General features: G+C 41.1%; 1 protein-coding gene across 1 annotated transcript in view; it reads left to right on the forward strand.

Annotated features, from left to right (window-relative positions):
* The window catches only part of LOC129528445 (histone-lysine N-methyltransferase 2C-like), a 60,262-nt gene that overhangs the window by 31,425 nt on the left and 5,277 nt on the right, over positions 1-23,560 (forward strand). Inside the window, 4 exon segments of the mRNA XM_063699364.1 lie at positions 2,882-3,010; positions 5,082-5,201; positions 14,708-14,816; positions 17,463-17,519. Of these exon segments, the coding sequence (XP_063555434.1) occupies positions 2,882-3,010; positions 5,082-5,201; positions 14,708-14,754 (296 nt within the window). The 3' untranslated portion in view covers positions 14,755-14,816; positions 17,463-17,519.

Below are 23,560 nucleotides of genomic sequence, written 5' to 3' on the forward strand. Positions count from 1 at the left end.
TTCAAACCTCATACTTGGAGGCTAGAGATCTTGCTGCTAGCTTTCTGAGAATTCAGTGGGGAAATGTGGGGTCCGGCAGCGGGAGCAGAATGGGGTTGTCCACACTTAGTATGCCCATATTTTCTTGGTCCTATTTTCGATCTTCATCCCATTGTTCCGTTTAAGGTCACCCAGGAATCCTGCATCCCACAAATGAGAGTAGCAGCTTCTCAGTGTGTAAACCTAGGAAGCAGGTGTAGGGAGTATAACTTCTGCAGATAATTAAATCTCTTGTTGCTTCAGTTTTCTCCCACTTATTTCCAATGGTGGCCAGTTTTCCTAGTTTCTCAGCCTTCTGAGGATTGTTATAAACTGGATTCTTTTTTTCAGTTCTTTCTGCTCTCAACTGAGAATTTGCCTTTGTTAAGTTGTTTTTCTCCTTTCCTATTGTCTTTTTTTTTTTTTTTTTTTTTTAAGGAGATTGGGTCTTTCTCTGTTGTCCAGGCTGGAATGCAGTAGTGTGATCATAACTCACTGTAGCCTCAACCTTCTGGGCTCAAGCAATTCTCTTCTCCCACCTCAGCCTCCCAAATAGCTGGGATTACAGGCATGCCACCATGCCACAGCTTGATTTTATCTTTTAAAAATAGATTATTTCAGTGTGTTTTTAGTAGGGTTTCAGGAGAATGTAATTTTAATGTATGAATTTAGTCTGCCACCTTAACCCAAAATTCCCTGTCATTAACTTTTAGGTGGGTTTATTTGAAGGTAAACAATTGGTATTGTCATCTTTGGTGTTTGTTTTTTTTCAGTAATTTTCTTTTTTCTTTTCTTTTCTTTTCTTTCTTTCTTTTTTTTTTTTTTTTTTTTTTTTTGAGACAGAGTCTCGCTGTCACCCAGGCTGGAGTGCAATGGTGCCAACTCGGCTCACTGTAAGCTCTGCCTCCCGGGTTCACGCCATGCTCCTGCCTCAGCCTCCCACGTGGCTGGGACTACAGGCACCAGCCACCTCACCTGGCTAATTTTTTGTATTTTTAGTAGAGACGGGGTTTCACCGCGTTAGCCAGGATGGTCTCGATCTGACCTCGTGATCCGCCCACCTTGGCCTCCCAAAGTGCTGGGATTACAGGCATGAGCCACCGTGCCAGGCTTTTTTTTTTTTTTTTTTTGAGAGATGAAATTTCACTCTTGTTGCTCAGGCTGGAGTGCAATGGCACGATCTCGGTTCACTGAAACCTCCGCCTCCCGGGTTCAAGCAATTCTCCTGCCTCAGCCTCCTGAATAGCTGGGATTTTAGGCGTGCACCACCACGCCCAGATAATTTTGTATTTTTAGTAGAGACTCACTATGTTGGTCAAGCTGGTACGGAACTTCTGACCTCAAGTGATCCACCTGCTTTGACCTCCCAAAGTGCTGGGATTATGGGCATGAGCCACCGTGCCTGGTCTATAAACTTTTCTTTTCATGGTTTAGTCATAAGTCCATAGCCATTGTCAGATTGTTATGGAATTGGCCTCAAATATAGACCAAATATAATAAAAAAGAAAAGACAAATACCCTGTTCATGCCATTACAGAAATACGTTATCTCTAATACTGAGAATATTGAAGGAGTTAACAACTTGATTTTAAAATGTATTTGATAAACATGTCTTTTTCCTGTAATACAATGTAAAGCATATATAACTTGGAAAAGTTTGATTACCACAGTGTTAAAATAGCATTCTCTAAAATAGCATTCTCTAAGCATTCCATTTACCTCATTCAGTGAAGTATTTATTGAACATGTATTAGGTATCCTACTAACAATACATCTGTTACTAAGAAAATCTGTGTACCTGTTCTCATGGAGAATATAATCTAGCAGGGACACAGATTTTAAAGAACCAATAAAAATGAAGCATGACGTTCATACATGCAAGCATAAAACTGTTTGACATAATCTTATCTAAATATCAGGAATTCTTTAATACAGTGAAGTTTAGAATAAATCCTGAAAGATAAGTTAGGTAGAAGGCAGAAACTGGGGAAGATAGTGGAAGAAAGAGCTTGATACATTCAAAGAACTGAGTATAGTTCACTGGAGGGAGTGAGATGAAGCTGGAAAGTTTACAAGAGACTGTTGTAATGGGCCTTGCAATTTGAAGTTTATTTTGAGGGCATTTGGGAAGACATGAAAGGATTTTAAGCAGAAAATTGATACATATTTATAGAAAGATCATTTATGCAGTAATTTAAAGAATTGATTGGAGAGAGGTAAGCTTTGAGGTGGGGAACTAGATAGGAGCATATTGTATTAATAGTGAGTCATCTGAGGTTGGACTAAGATGGTAGTAGAGAGTGATAAAATGCATTTCAGAGGTATTGAGGAGTCTTGGTTGTAGGAGGAAAGAGATTAGGAATGATTAAGGTGGTCTTCCAGGCCTCTGTCTTCTCCAGGTTACATTTCCATGCCTTTTAATGATGATAGGTAACATGGGAAAAAGGAGAAAGTTTATTTTAAATTAATAGTTCATTTTGGATATACAGTTTTCAGTAACTAGGTAATATTCAATTATAGCTGTGGTTGAAGCTCAGAAGAGAGTTCTAGTCTAGAGACCTGGACCTGAAGACATAATTAAAAGCAAGTGAATTTCTTAAGTGCAAATGGATTGCACTTAACAGAACTCTGAGTTCTGTGTTCGCCTTCTCTGATTATGTTTTATTTCATGGGAACACTGCACTAAGCAGCACAATTTCTACAACCATTTGGGGCTGCTTCTATCTCCTTTCATACTTTCCCTACCAACAGGGATGTACAATTAAAATGGCTCTGCAACAACCCTACTTTTTATTCCCCATTATGTAGGGATTATATATTTGATAGGGTTTTCCAGTTTTGTGTATATATTTACTTTTTCCAGAAGGAGAACTTATGGATTGTGATGGAAAATCAGAATCTAGTCCTGAGCGGGAAGCTGTGGATGATGAAACTAAGGGAGTGGAAGGAACAGATGGTGTCAAAAAGAGAAAAAGGAAACCATACAGACCAGGTATAGTGCCTGAGGTAGACATTTCAATATCATCAACACTTGGTTAATTAAAGAAAAATGCAATACTGAAGACTTCAATTAAAATTAAATATTCAGGATTAAGAACTGTCTAAACAAAAATATGTGCACATAAATTAAAGAACTAAACTACTTGAATACGACTTTTTAGCTCCAGAGTTCTTTATTTTGAATATGTGAATACTTCACAATGAACCATTATTGAATGCCTTATCCCAAATGTTAACCATTTTATTAAATGCTTTACTAGATTGGCTTTTGTTCATACTTGGACTTTGAAGGCCATTTATATAGTTCCTCTGGATGTGTACTTCTGTAACGCTTTTAATTTTCAGTATTCACTTTCTAATATCTTTTTTTGAAAAAACTTACTGCAGTGTTTATGCAGGAGTGCCAGTAAGTATACAGTGTGAAGGGGAATAAGACAGAGTTATTATGGCTCCTAGAATTTATAGTCTAGTTAAAAACCATGACTGATTAAACACTCAATTCTTATCTGCCTCAGGAGTGGAGAGAAAAGCGGACTTGCTTGTCAGTTTTATTTGCCTTATTGGAAAAAATTATTAAAATTGTCACAATACAGAAGTTGTAGGCTTTTATGTATTTATTTAAGAAAAATTATTTTCCGCTTTTCACACGAGTTGAGTAGGCTTTCCTTAGCCAGTTTATTAATATCTTGTTTACCAATGAGGTTTTAAATTGGATTCGTACAATCTTTATGCTTCTTATTGCTTATATTTTATTGGTAAGAGTGATCTAAATCCCTTTGGATATGTAAGGAAGAACTTTCTTACTTCGTTCGTATTCCATGAGACCTTAAAAGATAACCTGTCTTTTAAATAGGTCATATCTATAATAAGGACCTAAGATGAGTTGCTTCTAAATCGTTTTATGAAAATGATTTCATTTCTTCCTAATCATGAAGCTTATAAGTGTACTTTTTTAGACATTGCAGATTTCTTCCAGGAACTTGTATTTACTGTTTTCTTTTCCTCTGCCTCACATGGAAGTCAACCCTCTAATTGAGGGACCCATTAGGTCACAGAGTATATTGCTAGACAGCGATATCATTTCACAAAAGCTTATAGTGTTGACTGTGTACCAGACCTCTATTCTAAGCACTTCACTTATGTTATTTGTCCTTTTAACATATGTATGAGAAGCTTCTTTGCCTTACCCCCATTTTTAACCAGTGAAAGAATTGAGGCATTGAGAAGTATTTAGTGAGTAAGCAGAATTACATAGTCTGACTCCAGATTCCATGCTCTTAACCACAGGGCTCTATGTGTCCCATGTATAAATGCCCTCATACGTTGGAGTACCAGACACCGTCCCCCTGAAATCATATCAGTCAAAGAATATTTGTGTCATCTAGGTAGTTCGTGTCTTCTGTCCTCCAGCTAATGTACCAGTTAGCCGGTTAATATACAGACACAGTCATCCATCACTTAAGTTCAGAGAAATACATCATTAGGCATTTTCATCCTTGTGTGAACATCATAGAGTGCACTTCCACAAACCTAGATGGTATAGCTTACTACACACTTAGGCTGTATGGTACGCTAAATTCATTTTAAAAAATAAAGTCATTGTGCTATGGTGTTATAACTATGGTGATGTCTGTATGTGGTGGGAATTTTTCAGCTCCATTATAATCTTATGGGACCACTGTCTTAACATGCAGCCCTTTGTTTACCAACATCATTATGCAGTGCATGACTGTTATGTGATGTATGAGACACTAATATTTGTCAAATAGATAAGCCAGCGTAATTTAGTGTTTGATATTTACACTGATACTGTTTAGAAGAGGAAGTGCACACAGGTCTTTTTGTATTCTGTTTGATAAGTGATAACAGTGGCTTTGCCTTTTTTTTTTTTTTGGTTGCTTTTAACTTCTATTTTACCTAAAACTCAGGTTATTTATTTAGACTAGCACAGATTTAATTTTGGAAAATGACTTACTATTCAAGATAAAGCATTTTTATCCTGTGTACTGTGGAAACGTAGGGAGAAATTATTTATCAATTTACCCAATTTCTTTTTTGGATAGGTATTGGTGGATTTATGGTGCAGCAAAGAAGTCGAACTGGGCAAGGGAAAACCAAAAGATCTGTGATCAGAAAAGATTCCTCAGGCTCTGTTTCTGAGCAGTTACCTTGCAGAGATGATGGTATAGTACTGACTTAAAAAAAATTTTTTTTTTTTTTATGTAACCCCTTGATCCTGATATTTCTATTGGAAAGAACTATCCTAAATAATGTTACAGTCCATAAGAACCTTATTGCCTCTTATTGTTACTCAATAAAAGTCTTATTGCCTTTTATTGATGAAAGGATTTGAGTGCATATAGAGTTCATATCTGTAATACAGCAATCAGGTTCTATAAGGAAATGGTTTAAATCCAATAGACTTTATTCTTTTGAGATTTTTTGACAAGCTCTTTTTTCCTGTATCAAGTTATTAAATATATTTTCTATATTTAAATATAAATGGTTTAGGGACTTAATAACTTAGTTACATAAGGTACTTTCTGGTCATCTCCAAAGCCTTTCTTTGACTGCCTTAGATACTTATCACATAATTTGAAATTCTCAAGTGACAGAGCATCTCAATTTTTATCTATGTATGTATGTATGTATGCATCTATCTATCTATCTGTCTATCTTAGGGTCTCACTATGTCACCCAGGTTGGCCTGCACTGCAGCCTTGCACTCCTGAGCTCAGGCAATTCTCCTGTCCTCAGCCTCTGACGTAGCTGGAGACCACAGGCACACAACCACCATGCCTAGCTAATTTTTAGGCTTTTTGCAAAGACAGGGTCTCACTTTGTTGCCCAGGCTGGCCTAGAACTCCTGTGCTCAAGCGATCCTCCTGCCTCAGCCTCCCAAAGTGCTGGGATTACAAACGGGAGCCACTGCGCCCGGCCGTTAGGGAGTTCTGTTATCCCCATCTGTAAAATGGGGAAAATGGAGTCAAAGAGAGTTCAAAGGAAGCCCCAAGGTGGCACAGCTGGGGAATCGAGTTTTGATTTGAACCCAGAGAGCCATTTTCAAGAGCTCAGCCCTGACCTGCTGTGGGGGTCACCGCTCCTAGGTGCCACTTTGTATTCTGGGAGACTTGGATTCCAACTCTGCCGGGGGATCTCAAAATGGAGGATGGCGTGCTTGCCCCAGAGTCAATTCCCAATCAGTGATTGTTATTATTCTGTTTTCCTAAGGCCAAGGTCAACCACTTAAGACAGAAAAGAATGGTATGAGTCAGCATGGCTTTTGGCATTGGATCTGGGCTAGAATCCCACTTTCTTCTAGTTGTAGATCTTCAAGTAAGAGAATTAAGTCAGAAAGTTAACATCAGGCCCCAGTTTCCTCATCTGCAAATGGATTTAAGCATGAAGGTTATCAGGAGAACTAAGTAACACCATAATATAAATCAGCTTTGGATCTGAGAGTGGTACATAGTGGGGGTGCAGTAAATCATTTTGTTTTTCCCCTTTTATTATTATTATTATTTTGAGGCAGAGTCTCTGTTGCCCAGGCTGGAGTGCAGTGGCTCCATCTCTGCTTACTGCAACTTCTGCCTCCGGGGTTCAAGCGATTCTCCTGCCTCAGTCTCCCAAGTAGCTGGGATTACAGACACGTACCACCATGCCCGGCTAATTTTTGTACTTTTAGTAGAGACAGGGTTTCACCATGTTGGCCAGGCTAGTCTGGAATTCCTGACCTCATGTGATCCTCCTGCCTCTGCCTCCCAAAGTGCTGGCTTCCCACCGAGCCTGGCCTGTTTTTCCCCTTCTTATCCCTCCTCTTCTCCTCCCTGTTCTTCTTATTTTATTTATTTTATTTTTTGAGACTGTCAGCCAGGCTGGAGTGCAGTGGCACGAACACTGCTCACTGCAGCCTCGACCCCTTGGGCTCAAATTATCTTCCCATCTCAGCCTCCTGAGTAGCTGGGATTAAAGGCGCGTGCCACCAAGCCCGCCAAATTTTTATTTTATTTTATTTCATTTCATTTCATTTCATTTCATTTCATTTTATTTTATTTAAGACAGTTTCACTCTTTTTGCCCAGGCTGGAGTGCAATGGCATGATCTTGGCTCACTGTAACCTCCGCCTCCTGGGTTCAAGTGATCTCCTGCCTCAGACTCTTGAGTAGCTGGGATTACAGGTGCCTGCCACCACTCCTGGCTAATTTTGTAATAATTTTTGTATTTTGTAGAGACAGGGTTTCGCCATGTTGTCCAGGCTGGTCTCGAACTCTTGGACTCAAGCAATCTGCTGGCCTTGGCCTCCCAAGGTGCTTGGATTACAAGCATGAGCCAGCCACTGCGCTCAGCCCTCTTCTTACTATTATTATTATTACTGTTATGGTTGTAGCAGTAACCTGAAATAGAGATACATTTAAATATCTGAGTGATTTCAGCAAAGGAGAGAGACCCTGTGTTACTATTTTAGGAGTGCTCTTGATTGTGTGAACCCATTGAATACACCACTTACTAACAGAGCCCGGCCATTTTGCTCGGATTATTCAGAGCTCTCAGGACCATTCAGAATGAAATTCAAAATCTTTACCATGGCCAGAAAGATCCGTGCAATCGAGATGCACCATCCCTATCCTAATTTCCTGGCTTGTCTCCACGCCAGCCACAATGCCATGCTGGCCTCCTTGCTGTTCTTTGAAACACTGGGTGCACTTTGCTTCAAGGACTTCGCTTGCCTGTCCCTGAACCTGGAATGCTCTTCCCCTAGAACTCCTTGTGGCTGCCACTGTCACCCCCTTCAGATCTTTATTTAGATGTGTCTATGATGAAGCCTTTCAGGGCCAATCTATTTAACATTTCCCTCACCACCCCTCCACTCTGTAGCCCCTTTGCCCCTTGTATTTCTCTCCATAGTACTTATTATAATATCTAACACACTATAATATCAAATGTTAACTCCATGAGGATAGGCATTTTGATCTATTTGGTTCCCTGCGGCATCTCCAGCACATAGAACAATGCCTGGTGTACATAGTGGGTGCTTATTAGGTACATGTCACATGAAAGAGGAAAAAAAAGAGTGTATTAAAGAATCCAGGAGCCGGATGAGGTGTGTCATGCCAGTAGTCCTAGCACTTTGGGAGGCTGAGGCGGGTGCATCACCTGAGTTCGAGCCCAGCCTGGCCAACATAGTGAAACCCCATCTCTACTAAAAATACAAAAATTCAGCTGGGTGTGGTGGCAGGTGCCTGTAATCCTAGCTACTAGGGAGGCTGAGGCAGGAGAATCGCTTGAACCGGGGAGGCAGACGTCGCAGTGAGCCAAGATTGCGCCATTGCACTCCAGCCTGGGCAACAAGAGTGAAAAACTGTCTCAAAAAAAAAAAAAAAAAGAATCCAGGGAGGCCAGGAGCAGTGGCTCACACCTGTAATCAATCTCAGCACTTTGGGAGGCGGGCAGATCACTTGAGGTCAGGAGTTGGAGACCAAAATGGTGAAACCCCATCTCTACTAAAAATTCAAATATCAGCCAGGTGTGCTGGTGCACGCCTGTAATCCCAGCTACTCAGGAGGCTCAGGCAGGAGAATCACTTGAACCCCAGAGGTTGCAGTGAGCTGAGATCACGCCACTGCACTCCAGCCTGGGCGACAGAGTGAGACATTGTCTCAAACAAACAAACAAACAAACAAACAAAAACCCAAGGAGCACAGAACAGCTACATATTGGAACAGCTAAATATTGGAGCACCTACTGTGTGTTGACCGTTCCACAGCATGGAGGAAACTGGTCTTCCCTTGGAAGAACCTCCCCACTATTCAGGTGGTAAGAGAAATAACGTACCTAGGGCTGGGCATAATGCAGACAGTGTTATAAAGGAGGCATTGAACAAAGGAGAGAGTAACTGAAGGAGGTGGCATTTTGAGTGACCTTGGGGCCGATTAGGGTGGTTACAGGTTGATGCTTATATATATGGCATATACGTTGGGGGATTGGGTGGCGGGGAGGGGTGCAGGCATTCAGAATAGAGCAAAGAGAGGAGTAAGTATAGAATGGTGTATCAAATGTTTATCCAAAAGCAGGATATGGAACTAGTAAACATTTTATTCACAGTGTGTATTTTTTTTTGAGAGGGAGTCTCGCTCTGTTGCCCAGTGGCATGATCTCGGCTCACTGCAACCTCTGCCTGCTGGGTTCAAGTGATTCTCCTGCCTCAGCCTCCCAAGTGGCTGGGATTACAGGTGCACGCCACTACGCGCGGCTAATTTTTGTATTTTTAGTAGAGACGGGGTTTCGCCATGTTGGCCAGGCTGGTCTCAAACGCCTGACCTCAGGTGATCAGACCACCTCTGCCTCCCAAAGTACTGAGATTACAGGCATGAGCCACTGCACCTGGCCTGTTGTCTATATTCTATTTTTTTTTTTTTTTTTTCTGAGATGGAATCTTGCTCTGTCACCCAGGCTAGAGTGCAGTGGCACGATCTTGGCTCACTGCAACCTCTGCCTCCAGGGTTCAAGCGATTCTCCTGCCTCAGTCTCCTCAGTAGCTGGGATTACAGGCGCCTGCCACAGCGCCCAGCTGATTTTGTTGTATTTTTAGAGGGGACGGGGTTTCACCATGTTGGCCAGGCTGGTCTTGAACTCCTGATCTCGTGATCCACCGCGCCCAACCTGCTGTCTATACTCTAAAATTTGGATAATTTGGATATGGTATAGTTTATGTGGCAATTTTCTTTTGGAGAACATGTAGGTTGTTTCTAGCTTTTCGCTATTGGAAACAGTGCTGCATCCTTGTGTATGCTTTCTGCATGAGTGATATTTCTCTAGGATACATACTGTAATTATATGCTTGTCTTTTTTTTGTGTTTTAATTTATTTAATGTCTGTGCTTCCTGTTAAAATACAAGCTCCATGAGGGGAGGAATCCAATTTGTTTTGTGCCGCACTCTTTAATTACTATCTAGCCAAGTGCTTGGGAGAAAGGAGAGGTCAATAAATATATACTGAGTGAATCAGGCTGAAAGATTGGCTGGGGCCATGGTGTGGTTTTGTATCCTAAGAGAGGGAGCCTGACTTATTTTGGAAAAGTAAAATATTTTTTTTGGAGAATTTCACACAAAGCAGTAGCAGGATGGTTATTGGTGGAATTTAGGAAAACGTATTCTGGACTAGAAAGAAGGCAGGTACAGGAGGTGCGATTATGAGATTATTACACAGGCCAGAAGGAAACAAAGAAACATGGGTGGTGAGAATAGAAAGGAAAGGGTACATACATTTCAGAGAGATTAGAAGGATAGGATTTGTGAGATTTACTAAGTAGCTATAAGGGGTGAAGTAAAGAAAGCATAGAAGGAAAGTTGATTTCTAGCGTAGAACATTTTAATTTTACAAACATTTATTCTCTCTCCCAGCTCCATGGAAAAAGTACTCACTAATTGCTGTTGGTATATTAATTTGTATTACATTTTCTTCCCCACTTTCTCTTGTTTTTTTGAGACAGGGTCTGTGGCCCAGGCTGGAGTGCGGTGATGCCATCTTGGCTCACTGCAGCCTTGACCTCCTCGGGATCAAGAGATCCTTCCACCTCAGCCTCCTGAGTAGCTGGGACCATGGGTGCCAGCCACCATGCCCAGCTAATTTTTTTTTTTTTTTTTTTGAGACGGAGTCTCACTCTGTCCCCCAGGCTGGAGTGCAGTGGCGTAATCTCGGCTCACTGCAGCCTCCGCTCCCTGATTCATGCCATTCTCCTGCCTCAACCTCCCAAGTAGCTAGGACTACAGGCATCTACCACCACGCCCGGCTAATTTTTTTTTGTATTTTTAGTAGAGACAAGGTTTCACTGTGTTAGCCAGGATGGTCTGGAACTCCTGACCTCGTGATCCGCCCGCCTCGGCCTCCAAAGTGCTGGGATTACAGGCGTGAGCCACCGTGCCCAGCCCTATGCCTAGCTAATTTTTATATTTTTCTTAGAGACAGGGTTTCGCCGTATTGCCCAGGCTGGTCTTGAACTCTCGGGTTTAGGTGAGCGCCTTGGCCCCCGAAAGTGCTGGGATTATAAGCATGAGCCACTGTGCCTGGTTTCCCTTTCAAAAGAGATTTTGGATGTTTCGTGTCACTGTATCCACGCCGCGTGCGGTCTCTTGTGCGTGGCTTCTTTTCCTGAGCACGCACAGCTGCCTTCTAACCCGCGAGCAATGGCTTTAAGGTTTTTGTTTGTAATTCGGGGGTGACCCAGGGGTTCGGGCCGCGGGCCCCTCCCCTCGCCCAGGCACACCTTGCAGAGGAGGGGGCGGTGGGGACAGGACCCGGGTCTGTGCCTGCGCACACCCTTGCGGGCCAACCCCAACCCCCCCGCCGGGTACCTGTCACGGCTACTGCCGCGGCGCGCGCCCGCCAGGTTAAGCCGGATGGCGGGAGGAGGGGTGCGGGACACGGGGTGCGGGGAGGGTGGCACGGCGCGCGCGTGCGCAGGAGTCGCCGAGCAAGAACTGGTAGTGCGCGCGCTCGCCGCTCGCTCGCGTCCCGGAGGCGGAGTCTGCGGCGGCGGGCGGAGCGGGGGCGCGCCTATGCTAGTCACGTGGGCGCTGGGGCGGGGCCGGGGCGGGGCCGGGCGGCCGTTCAAGGGAGGGGGCGGGGCCGGCGCGGCCGTTCAAGGCAGGGGGCGGGGCGTCTCCGAGCGGCGGGGCCAAGGGAGGGCGCAACAGCTGCTACCTCAACACTTTCTGACCCAAGGGTCACCCAGCGCCGGACTCGCTGCGCCCCGGCGGCTCTAGGGACCCCTGGCGCCTACACTTAGCTCCGCGCCCGAGGTGAGCCCAGGCCCTAAATCCTCCGGGCGGGGGTAGGGGTGAGGGACGCTCCTTTATTGTTAGGGCGGGGGTCTTGGAGGCGCGAAGGCACTAGGCGCCTCGGCGGATGGCTGCACCCCTCGCCCGCTGCTCCCCGTGTCTTTTTGGGGGCCGGGTGCGGGCGCGGAATCCGGGAGGTGTCCGCACAAAAGGCCGAGAAAAACTCCGCGACGCCTACCTCCCTCCCTCCGCCCTCCCCGCCACCTCCTCTCCGCGCCCGCTCCTCCTCATTCAAACCCGGCCCGCCTGTGTGGTGTCAGCTCAGTCCTGGCCGCCGCCGCATGAGGAAATGGCCGAGGAGCCGGAGCCGCAGGTAAAGGGGGCGCGCCCCCCGCCCGCGCCAGCCGGGGCGCCCGCCCGGTCCTGCGGAGGCTCCCGCGCCGCCCCTGAGGCGCCCGGCTCTCGTTGTCTTGTCCCCTCCCCAGGCTGACCTCAGTTCCCCGTGTCAGCTTTCTAGCCGCTCCTCTAGGGCGCGGCCTCCCCAGCCGGCTCCTGCGCTTCCGCCCACGGGAAGGTGCGGGCGATCCCGGGCTGCATCCGCTCTTGGCCGTCACACTCACACTGCACGATTTAGAAAGGCTTGGTGTGCGGGGTTCCCTGAATCTCCGCTGGGAGCGGGGGTCCGGGGGTCTGCGGTGGTGGGCGGTGGGGGTCTGTTCCGAAAAGTTGGGTCGCCCCGCGGGGCGGGTCTCCCAATTTGCCCAGTCGGCCCTTGGGGCGCGGGCGGAGGGGGGCCGTCGGCGTAGGGTCCCCAGCGATACCCCGGGAAGGGCCGGGGCAAGTTCGAAATGGTCAAAACAATGCGTCTGGACTGGCAGCATTGCTTCTTATTGTAGTTTTAATCTGCATTTCTCTAATAGCTAGTGATGATGACCAGTTTTTCATTTGCTTATTTGCCAGTTGCAAATCTCTATTAGTGAAGTATCTGTTCACATATTTTGCCCATTTTTTAAAAGTTGGGTTGTTTTCTTATAATTGAAGTTTATTTTTTCTTATACTCAAAATTTTAATTCACACATAATAAATTGTACATATTTATGAGGTACAATGTGATGTTTCAGTACATTTTACATTGCATAATGATCAAATCATGGTAATTAGCATATCCATTGCCTTAAACATTTACCATGTCTTTGATGTAAGAATATTCAAAATCCTCTCTTCTAGCGAGAATATGAGTGTATTTTAAATGTACATCTATTTGTTTTCTCACAATCCTATAAAATGATAGCTTGAGTCAATGAGTTATCCCCCCAAGTCCTATCAACCTTGTCTATTTTAGTGAAATTTAATATTGTCTAGAAAACACTAAGCAAACATAGTTATTCAGAGAGCATAACTGAGCCCTCTGGTTATTCTCTGTAACCCACAAAGGAAGCTGAACACTTGATGTAAACTTCTTTATCAGAGTAAATAATAAGAATCCTCTCCATTACATACAAAAGAAAAAATAACTGGAGAGATAGTCTCTGCTCTGAGGTTATTATCCTGTGGTCTTTGGTTTCGGTACATTCTCCCCCACCCCATGCCCTTCTCCCTCATCTTTAATGAGTATCTGTATGTATGGCAGAACAGTATTTTTTTTTATTATACTTTAAGTTTTAGGGTACATGTGCACAATGTGCAGATTAGTTACATATGTATACATGTGACATGCTGGTGTGCTGCACCCACTAACTCCTCATCTAGCATTAGGTATATCTCCCAATGCTATCCCTCCCCCCTCCCCCCACCCCACAACAGTCCCCAGAGTGTGATGTTCCCCTTCCTGGGTCCATGTGTTCTCATTGTTCAGTTCCCACCTATGAGTGAGAATATGCAGTGTTTGGTTTTTCGTTCTTGCGATAGTTTACTGAGAATGATTTCCAATTTCATCCATGTCCCTACAAAGGACATGAACTCATCATTTTTTATGGCTGCATAGTATTCCATGGTGTATATGTGCCACATTTTCTTAATCCAGTCTATCATTGTTGGACATTTGGGTTGGTTCCAAGTCTTTGCTATTGTGAATAGTGCCGCAGTAAACATACGTGTGCATGTGTCTGTATAGCAGCATGATTTATAGTCCTTTGGGTATATACCCAGTAATGGGATGGCTGGGTCAAATGGTATTTCTAGTTCTAGATCTCTGAGGAATCGCCACACTGACTTCCACCGTGGTTGAACTAGTTTACAGTCCCACCAACAGTGTAAAAGTGTTCCTATTTCTCCACATCCTCTCCAGCACCTGTTGTTTCCTGACTTTTTAATGATTGCCATTCTCAAAGAACAGTATGTTTTTAAGTGTCTGCAGTCTTGGGCCAAGCTCGTTCTATTCCCCACTCTACAAGAATCACAAGAGCGCTAGGATTCTGTTTGGGGTTGCTGTGGACACAGAGTTCTTATTACAGAACTGACTTATTCTCAATAGGAGGTAAAGACCTAGAGGTGAGGTCTCTGAGCAAGGGAGTCCCATCCCATCCTCTGCCCTCTCTGTTGGCTGTTGTCCTCTCATCTTCATCAGGAGAATTAAAATCATGTAAAGTTTTGGCGGGGGGACTAGATGGTGGTCTCTGCGGCCCATAGACAGGAAAGTTTGCTTATACCCAGCGGGGGGGACCACTAATTGACATTCCTTTCCCCTCCCAGGGACCTTACAGAGTCCCCTTACCCTCACGGTACTGGGGGACAACCCGTGGGTGTAAGGCCAAATAGCAATAACCTTGTTACTTGCCAGGAATTGGGTCAAGATTTGATTTAACAAGCTTGGTTTTGGGAACTAAAAAATGAAAAAAGGAAAAGCCATAATCTTGAAAGGCAACAAGAGAGAAAACTGCTAACAGGATCTTGATTAAATTTCTCCCTCTTAGAGAATGTTGGACCGACGACACAAGACCTCAGACTTGTGTTATTCTAGCAGCTGAACACACCCCAGGCTCTTCTGACCGGCAGTGGCTCTGGAAGCAGTCTGGTCTATAGGTAAGCATGTCCAGGGCTTACAGGGAGAAGCTCCCAGAAATCCAGCTCTGCCTTGGGTTGCCCCGGTTCACGTCCAAAGATGTGCTTGGGCCACATCTCTGGAGCACAAGGTGGTAGACTGAGAGCTTTGATATTTCTACTCCTACGGCAGATGAGCTGGTATAACTCCAAAGGTATGGAATTTGCTGTTGTCTGTGACCCAGCAAATAAAAATAGAAAAATAATTCGATAGAAAAATAATAGAAATAGAAAAAATTTAAAAAACAAACCAAGCCTCATTCTATGACATTTTAGGCAGTGTGATAATATGCATATACTGGTCACTTTAATCTTTCCTACAGGGGCAGCTGGTTGCCCTAATGTTGGATGCTCTGTTCAAGGATGGTGAGCTAGTGTTCAGCTCAGGAAGCCACTCCACAGAGATGGCCACCAAAAGGGCTTCAGTGGTCCCATCTCAATTAACACCTGAAACACTGTTAATAATTACAGTAAAGGTCACAAATGGGTTTTTATTAGTGAAATTCATGGCTTACAAAGCAGCATGATGGATGTTACAATTATATGACATTTTAAGATCTGTTAATCAACTAACGTGTTTTGGAGACAGCCCATCCTTGCATAAACAGGATAAAGGTGTATGAGGGTGGCCTGTAGTGTATATTTAGAGACGATACCCAAGGCTTGATCCTCATATGGTCCTATCTCCAGGAAGGTTTAGGAAGATTTTGGCCTCTGAAACATTAGGAATCTGTTGAGAATGAAGCTTTCATGCTTGGAGCACCTAAAGTGCGGAAAGCTTACAGAAGCTTGTGTACTGTGTCTGCTTGCTACTGAATGTTTTGTTAAATGAATATCTGTATGTGTGGCAGATTTGGTCGGAGACTTACTTTTCATTATAACCTGGTAGCATGATTATAAAGGTGTAGCTAACCTTCAGCTAACTCAAACTTCTGTGGTTGCTCCTATCTACCAAAAAGCATTTAAGAATTCTGCATGACCACTTCAGTTTAGGACAGTTTGCAATTCTCACCTTCCTTAGAGGGCAATTTAGCTAGTTACTTATTCATGTCCCATGAGGGAAGTCATTCTGTGCCCCAAAGCAGCTTATCAAAGTATTATTTCAGACTTCATGCAGTACTCTCCCTGAAAGGAATTCAGGTAACATCTATGGATGTCTCATGCCCTTTTTGGAGATTAGTTTCCCAAGGAACTTGCTTAGCAATCCTGGCTTGTCACCTGAATCTGGAGTAATTTGAGTGTCTTCCAGTTCTCTTGCTCAGTAGAGGATGTCTGAAAAATCCAGTAATCATTTAATAAGGCTGCTTATGTCAGAAACTCAAATTCTTACCTTTTTGGTGTTTTGAACATTTTCCCCTGTTATGATTTATTAGTGTATTCTGCATAGACAATCCAATTATTCATCCTGCTGAAAAGTAGCGGATGCCTATAGATGCCTTTCTTTTTGTAAAAGGTATTGTTTTTCCTGAGACCTGGATGAATTTCCAGGAGCCATTCAAGGACATGAGAACACCCACTTAGAACTTGAAAGGTTCACCTCATGGCCCTCAGACCAGGCTAATGAGATGCGATAATTTGAACTCTGGCACTCCTTTCCTCACAGGCTGAAAGACTAGCACAATATTAGTGTCTATCTGTGCTTAAAGGCTGGAGCTATTGATCAGAGTCCAAAATTAGTTTGTGTAGGGGAACTTTTCTTAAAGACATAAAAAGATACCATTTAATATATTGTTTCCAAAATGTGTTTCTCACACATTTCCACTGTGAGAAAGAGGTTCTGTGGTCAAATAGGTTAAGAAACCTCAGCACACTCTTAGAGAATCCCAGTTGTTATCAGCAGCAAAAAAATGTATGTGATCAGTTTCTTAAACTTATTTAAATGTTTGAAAAGTTAGAAAATTGTGGCAAAGAGCATTAATTCTTGAGTCTTGGGAGTGTATTACCTTGATGAGAATGTTTGTGTATTTGAAACTAAAAATGTGTATCAGTTTATATTGCCACATACTGATTTTTATGGCATAATATATGGTGTAGAGAGCAGGTTGTCTAAAAACCAATATTGGCAAAATGCTGAATATTCAGCATGGTTTTATGAAGTTGACAGATGTGGAGTGTATTTTGCATGTGTCTTAACTTACAGATGAGGAAATGAAGTAGCAGAGAGATTAAATTAGCCAAGCCAGGGGTTTCGGTGCTAGGAAGTCTTGATATTGTAAAACATAGCCATATAACTTTAAGAAAATGAATCCAGACAAAAAGAAAACAAAATCATTGTAAACACATAGTCCACTTTAAGTTCACAAAATGTTTTAAACATAATTAAGGCTATGCTTGACTTATCTACTTGTTTATTTCCTACCAAGGATGACCGGGAACTAGCCATTGATATAGAAACATTCATTATTCTTACGTTTTCTTTCTTTTTTCTGTGTCCTCTCTCTCTCTCTCACACACACACACACAGTCTCAGAAGTACTAGTGCTGTATCCTGAAATTGTTTCTTTAGTTCTTGTCAAAATTCCTCCGATTTCATTTTTTGTGTCCTGAAATACTGTTGACATTAACATCCTCATTGCCTTCCAAAATATCTGACTTTATTTTTTGTATGTGCTTTTTACTCTTTGGTAGAGTTATGGATTCACTACCAGATTCTACTGTATGCTCTGACAACTATGACCACAATGGGTGAGTTGACTGATCTAAGTGGTGAAAAACACTGGGAGCATCAATGGCAATAACAGCTTTCTATCAGAGACTTTAAGCATCTTTGGTAACATTGTTTTTGAACCAGAGTGGAAAAAATAAGATCAGGTCAGAAGAGGGATGCTTGGTACTCAAAGATTGTTTGTGACTCTAAGTAATTAGCAAACAAAACCTTAGGAAACTATCAGAATGCCTGTGTATGAGACTCTCTCAAGAGTGATGCAAGAGAGTAGAGAATCCTACTTGGAGAAAGAAGGTGGTAGCGTTGGACAGGCAGCAGAGGAGCCCTCAGCATAAGGAAAGGAGCTAAGAGACCCTGTATCTGTCCCTCACCCTTCAGAGCTGGTGCCCCAAACTCAAAGCCATCATCACATTGGATGGAGCCCCTGCCTCAGGTTTAGTCAGTTGATCCTATTTGAGGAGAAGCAAAGATATCTGTGACTCATGAAGAGCATGAAGGTGGTGGAGGAACTTGATAATTAGGAAATCAAAATGGGCAAGAATAATGTGTGACTACAAATGGGACATAAATTTGAAGGAAATTTAAGTTAAATTTGCTGCCACACATGATGATCAGGTTCAGTAATAAAGAATTGTATTTAAATCTTGATTCATTAAACTTTTTTGAGAGTCCTAAACAATTTTTATTACCAACACATAGAGACTTGTTTCTAGAGAAAAATCAAGTACCAGGTGCCAAATAACAGATTTACATGAGAATTTTTAGGGACAACACATTGTAATTTGTAGCGCAATCATAGCCAATTTGAACCAAAAAAAAAAAAGTCGTGTATGCATTTATGTTGTTTCTTACTATTTACCTTTCAATCCTTTGAACTGACTCCAATGAATTGACATCAGAAATCTGTGCTGGAGTCAACAATGAAAGGTGATGTCATAATATATATTGGAGATGGGAGGAATTCAGGTTTGTGAAATTCAGTCTCAGAATTATTCATGGGAAAATAGTTTTCTGGACACTGATTCTAAAATTCTTTCTAAAAAGTTGGGTCTTAAGTAAGCTAAGTCATATTTATCATATCTTTTAGATTCAAGGAATTTTGTTGTTCAAATAAATTGGTCATATCACCGCTCCATGTGGCAAATCTCTAATAGATTTTTGCATTTGATGTTTGAAGTAAAATGCAGCAACCTTACATAGAGCTTTATAATAAGCTTCATGTGTTCAAATATAATTGGTACTTTTATAACCGATGCTGTTTGTTATACTCAGAAAGTTATTTCTTATCGTAAGATTACCAATATTGTCACCAAAATATTTTTTTATATTTTGAATTAATTTTCCACATTTAAATAAAACAAGCACTGCTGCTGTTGTTACTATTCCCTTTTAACGTCTCCCCAAATTAGTGTTTTATTCTGTACACTTTATGAGATGGCAGCTTAACATTACCCTTAATATGGCCCAAGGATTCTACAAAAGGAAATGCTGGTGTGTTTGTCAAAAGTGTTTTCTGGCCGGGCATGGTGGCTCAAGCCTGTAATCCCAGCACTTTGGGAGGCTGAGGCAGGTGGACCACGAGGTCAGGAGTTCAAGACCAGCCTGGCCAATATGGTAGAACCGCGTCTCTACTAAAAATACAAAAATTAGCTGGGCATGGTGGTGCATGCCTGTAGTCCCAGCTACTCAGGAGGCTGAGGCAGAAGGATCACTTGAATCCGGGAAGCAGAGGTTGCAGTGAGCTGAGACAGCACCGCTGAACTGCAGCCTCGATGACAGAGCAAAACTCTGTCTCAAAAAAAACAAAGTGTTTCCTGTGCAGATTATCTATTCACCACTTGCAGATTTGAAGTTTACTAAGCATGTGTGATATCTAAAAGTTCATTTGAAGAATAAGTTTCAATGCCAAAAATGTTTAAAAGTGGGATATAGGAAGATGATGCAAAGATCGAATATCCAAACATTTCCATTTTCACCAGGAGGACTTAATAGAATGTCTAACAGCTACTTTTAGATATTTTTGAAATGTGAGAGGGGTGAGTTAACACAAAGTAGACTGTGAGATTAAAATGTCTGTTCACTCTAAAATCTCAGCATTCACTTTCTTATTGTCAAGTTATTCATCAGACTCTTTTCAGAGACAACCTAAATGCAAGCTCTTAGAATATTACAACATCTTTTATATGAGATGACAGGAAATAATTTCATGGCCTTTTAAAGGATAGATGAGGGATTTGAATACCACTTTCAGATTAAGTAACTCCTCTATTGAATATTACACTGTTTTATGGTTCATATCTCTATTGTGGTTGAGAGGTATTGCCAGATTTATTCTCTGACAAGTAAATATTATTCAGTTTATAATTAATATCCACGTTGGGGGGAGATACTTTAGTCTATGTTAAAACTATCTTCAATGTTCAGTATCCTGTTCCACATAAAACTTTCATGCCCTAGTTTTAGCATTCATTGATTTTTATGTGAATCAGTTGTAACTGTGATCATTACAAAATGGTGATTTCTTTTTTAAAAAAGTAGTTTTTCTGTGTTTAATAAGTATCATTCTATTATAAGGAGAGCTATTCCTACCCCTATTTGTTCACTATTACTATGAACTTATAAATTCTTACATTATTTCAATGAATTACAATCCTTTCTGTCATTATTTATTTTGATCTTTAAATGGTCCCATATTTGGCCAGTGGGACTCCCTAAAAGCTAGCCCCTGTGTCCTTTTGACTTGACATGTTCCCATCACTTTTTGAGCATTTCCCCAGCCCTGGAATCAGCCATTTACCCAAAGAACCTCATGCCCTTTAGAAACCAATCAATATTTTGCATTTGGTATGCTGATTGCCATTGGCTCATTGCTACTTGTAGGCCTTTTTAATATATAGATGAGAGTACAGTTATACATATTGACATATACAGATATATGCACATATGCAACAATTTTAATGTTTAATACACAGTATATACATTTATATGTGTTCTGTAAACTACGTATTATTGTTTTGCCTATATGTTTTTAAATTTACTTAAATGGTATTAAGTTGTATCTCATTTTGTTAGTTTTCTGCTTAGTAACATAAGATTATTCTTCTTGTGCATACCTTTTGTTGTTGCTTTTAACTGGTATGAAAAATTGCACAGCATGCATGCATCCCCTAGTGAGGAACACATATATTGCTTCCTACCATTTGCCTTCACAAAGAGTGCCGCTAAATGATTATCCTTATGCCAGACCCCTATAGACCTGTTTGAGTATTTCTGTAGGAATATGAAACAGGACTTGATGGGCCATGGGATTGCATATTTTGAATTTTACTGAATACTGCCTATTGCTCTCACAATGGTTATACCAGTCTGCATCTCATGAACAGTGCATGATGGTTCCTACACATACACATTCACAACAACACTTGACATTATCAAACTTTCTAATTTATATAATCAATCTAATAGGTCATAACATATTGCATTATGTTTTACTTTGAATTTATGTGATAACTTATGAATTTGAGCATCATTTTATGTTCTTATAGCATTTGGGATTTCTTCTGTAATGGTCCATTCATGAACTTAGCCCGTTTTTCCACTAGTGTTCGTATCTTTGTCTTGTTAATTTACGTGTGCTGTTTTTGAATATTTTATATTTTAGAATAAGTTAATCAAATTTCTTTTAAAATTATGTTTAATTTTCAAAGTGATTATGTTACATTTGTAAACAATATAGCAATGATTCACTCTTTTTAGTAACATTAAAAACATGGTGCTATTGTTTGGAGGTTTGTACCCCCAAACTGCATGTTGAAATTTGATCCCCAATGTCGGAGGTGGGGCCTAATGGAAGGTGTTTGGAAGATGAATAGATTAATTCCCTCCCTTGGAGTGAGGGTGAGTGAGTACTCACTCTATTAGTTCTTGCAAGAGCTGGTGGTTTAAAAAGAGACCAGCGGCTTCCCGCACCTTGATTCCCATCTTGCCATTTGATCTCTGCACGTGTCAGTTCCCCTTCATCTTCCACCATAAATGGGAGCAGCCTCAGAAGCAGATGTTGGCATCAGGCTTCTTGTGCAGCACACAACTGTGAGCCAAATAAACCTCTTTTCTTTATAAATTACCCAGCCTCAGGTATCCCTTATTAAACAGACTCAGATGTATGGAATCCCATTCAAAAGTTTGGACTATCGCTTTATGTATTCAAATCATCCTTCATGTCAGTTTGAGACATTGAAGTTATGTTCTCTAATCCGTCATCTGCCTGTTAGCTTTGGCATTGTTGTTCTTCATTCTCTTCATGACAGAACTTTTTGCCTTATTATTTTACTTTTGAAGTTTGAAATTTTCCCACTTTCAGTCTACAAAGGTAATTTCTAATCCTCATAGTTTTAATTTACACATTTAATGCTTTAATCTACTTAGAGTCTGCCCTTCAATATGGTGTTAGGTAGGGATTTGGTTTCATTTTTCTCCCAATGGTAGGCTGATTTTCCAAATACCATCTATGAAACAATTCATCCTTTTTCCTTGTTTATGTAATCATCGTCAGTGACATATATCTACATAGGTTTATCTCTGAGCTCAATATTTTGCTCCATTGATACTTATGGCATCCCTACACCTTTTTTTATTAGCATGATTAGTTAAGTTATTAATGGAGCCTTTATATGTTGACATAGATTTTGTAGTAAGTATGTCAATATTCTAAAAAATTTTGAAAAATACCTATGTGGGCCCTGTGGTGTTTGGGAGAGGGAAGGGCTTTAAATACTAGGTTGATTTCTTTGTTACTTGAGTATTCTATTTCTATATAAATATATTTTCTTGCACTAATGTTAGTGTTTTATATTCGTCTAGGAATTTTTCCATTCCATCTAAGTTTTCACATTTATTAGCATATAATTGAATAATCTTATTTTAAAAAAATTTAGTTGTGTTCTAGTTATGCTCCCTTCTTGTACATTTTATTTGGATATTCACTCTGTTTGTTCTTGATTATTATTGCCACAGGTCTATTGTAGTAATCTTTTCAAAGAGACACACTTTTGTTTTGTTAATCTTCTCCACGGTTTTTTCTTCTCCAGTTCAGTGACTTATGCTTACCTCCTTATGTTTTGCTTCCTTATTACTCCATAGACTTTGCCTTGTGCTCCTTTTCCAACCTCTCTACTTAAATGTGTACTCTTTGCTTTTAACCATCTTGACTTCTTATTAATGCTTATATATTGGTAAATTTTCTTCTAAATATTGCTTCATTGTATCCTACAAACTTTGTCATGTTATTATCAATCAGTTCTTAGTATTTAAAATATTTCATGATTTCCCTTTTAACATAAGAGGCATTCAGTAATGTGTAATTTAGTTTCAAATGTGGGTTTTTTTAAAAAAGCGAATCATATTACAATATATTCAGAGAACAGCAATATGATATTGATCCTGTGGACTTTATCCTGTGGAAGCTTTCTTTATGGTACAGAGAGCTATGATGTTGGTCTGTCCTTGTGCCCTCATAGGTCTTTTGCTGTTTCTAGAAGGTGATAGAATTTTCTCTTTGTCTCCATTAGATACTTAAAGCTGATATGTTTCTTCTTTCTTGAATTTTGGGAAATTTATCATCATAAATTTTCACATTTTATTTTGCATTTTTAGTTTTCATTTCTTCTTAGATTTTCATATTCTAGATGTTAGATAGCTGTTTTTATCCTCCATAACGTTCTTCTTTAGTATGTTCTCTTTATTCTTTTCTACTATTTTCTGGGTAAGTTTCTCAATCTAATCTTCTAACTCTAAATTAATTAGCTTTTCACATGTATCCAAACTACTATTTATCCCTCAACAAGTTATATTTTTTTGACAGTCATACTTTTACAGTTAAGGCTTTCTCTTTTATTTTTTCTTACGACTCCGATTCTCATTTCATGTTTCAACATCTTCCTTTGTGTCCTCTTATCCTTAAGAATATTTGTCATGCTTACTTTAAAATCTTGGTCAGTGTGTTCCAGTAGTTTTGCTACAGTCGGTATGCTGTTGTTCAGCTTGTTGTATTTCTTTTTCAGTA

The sequence above is a fragment of the Gorilla gorilla genome, chromosome 17 (assembly GCF_029281585.2).
Source record: "Gorilla gorilla gorilla isolate KB3781 chromosome 17, NHGRI_mGorGor1-v2.1_pri, whole genome shotgun sequence".
Classification (NCBI taxonomy): domain Eukaryota; kingdom Metazoa; phylum Chordata; class Mammalia; order Primates; family Hominidae; genus Gorilla; species Gorilla gorilla.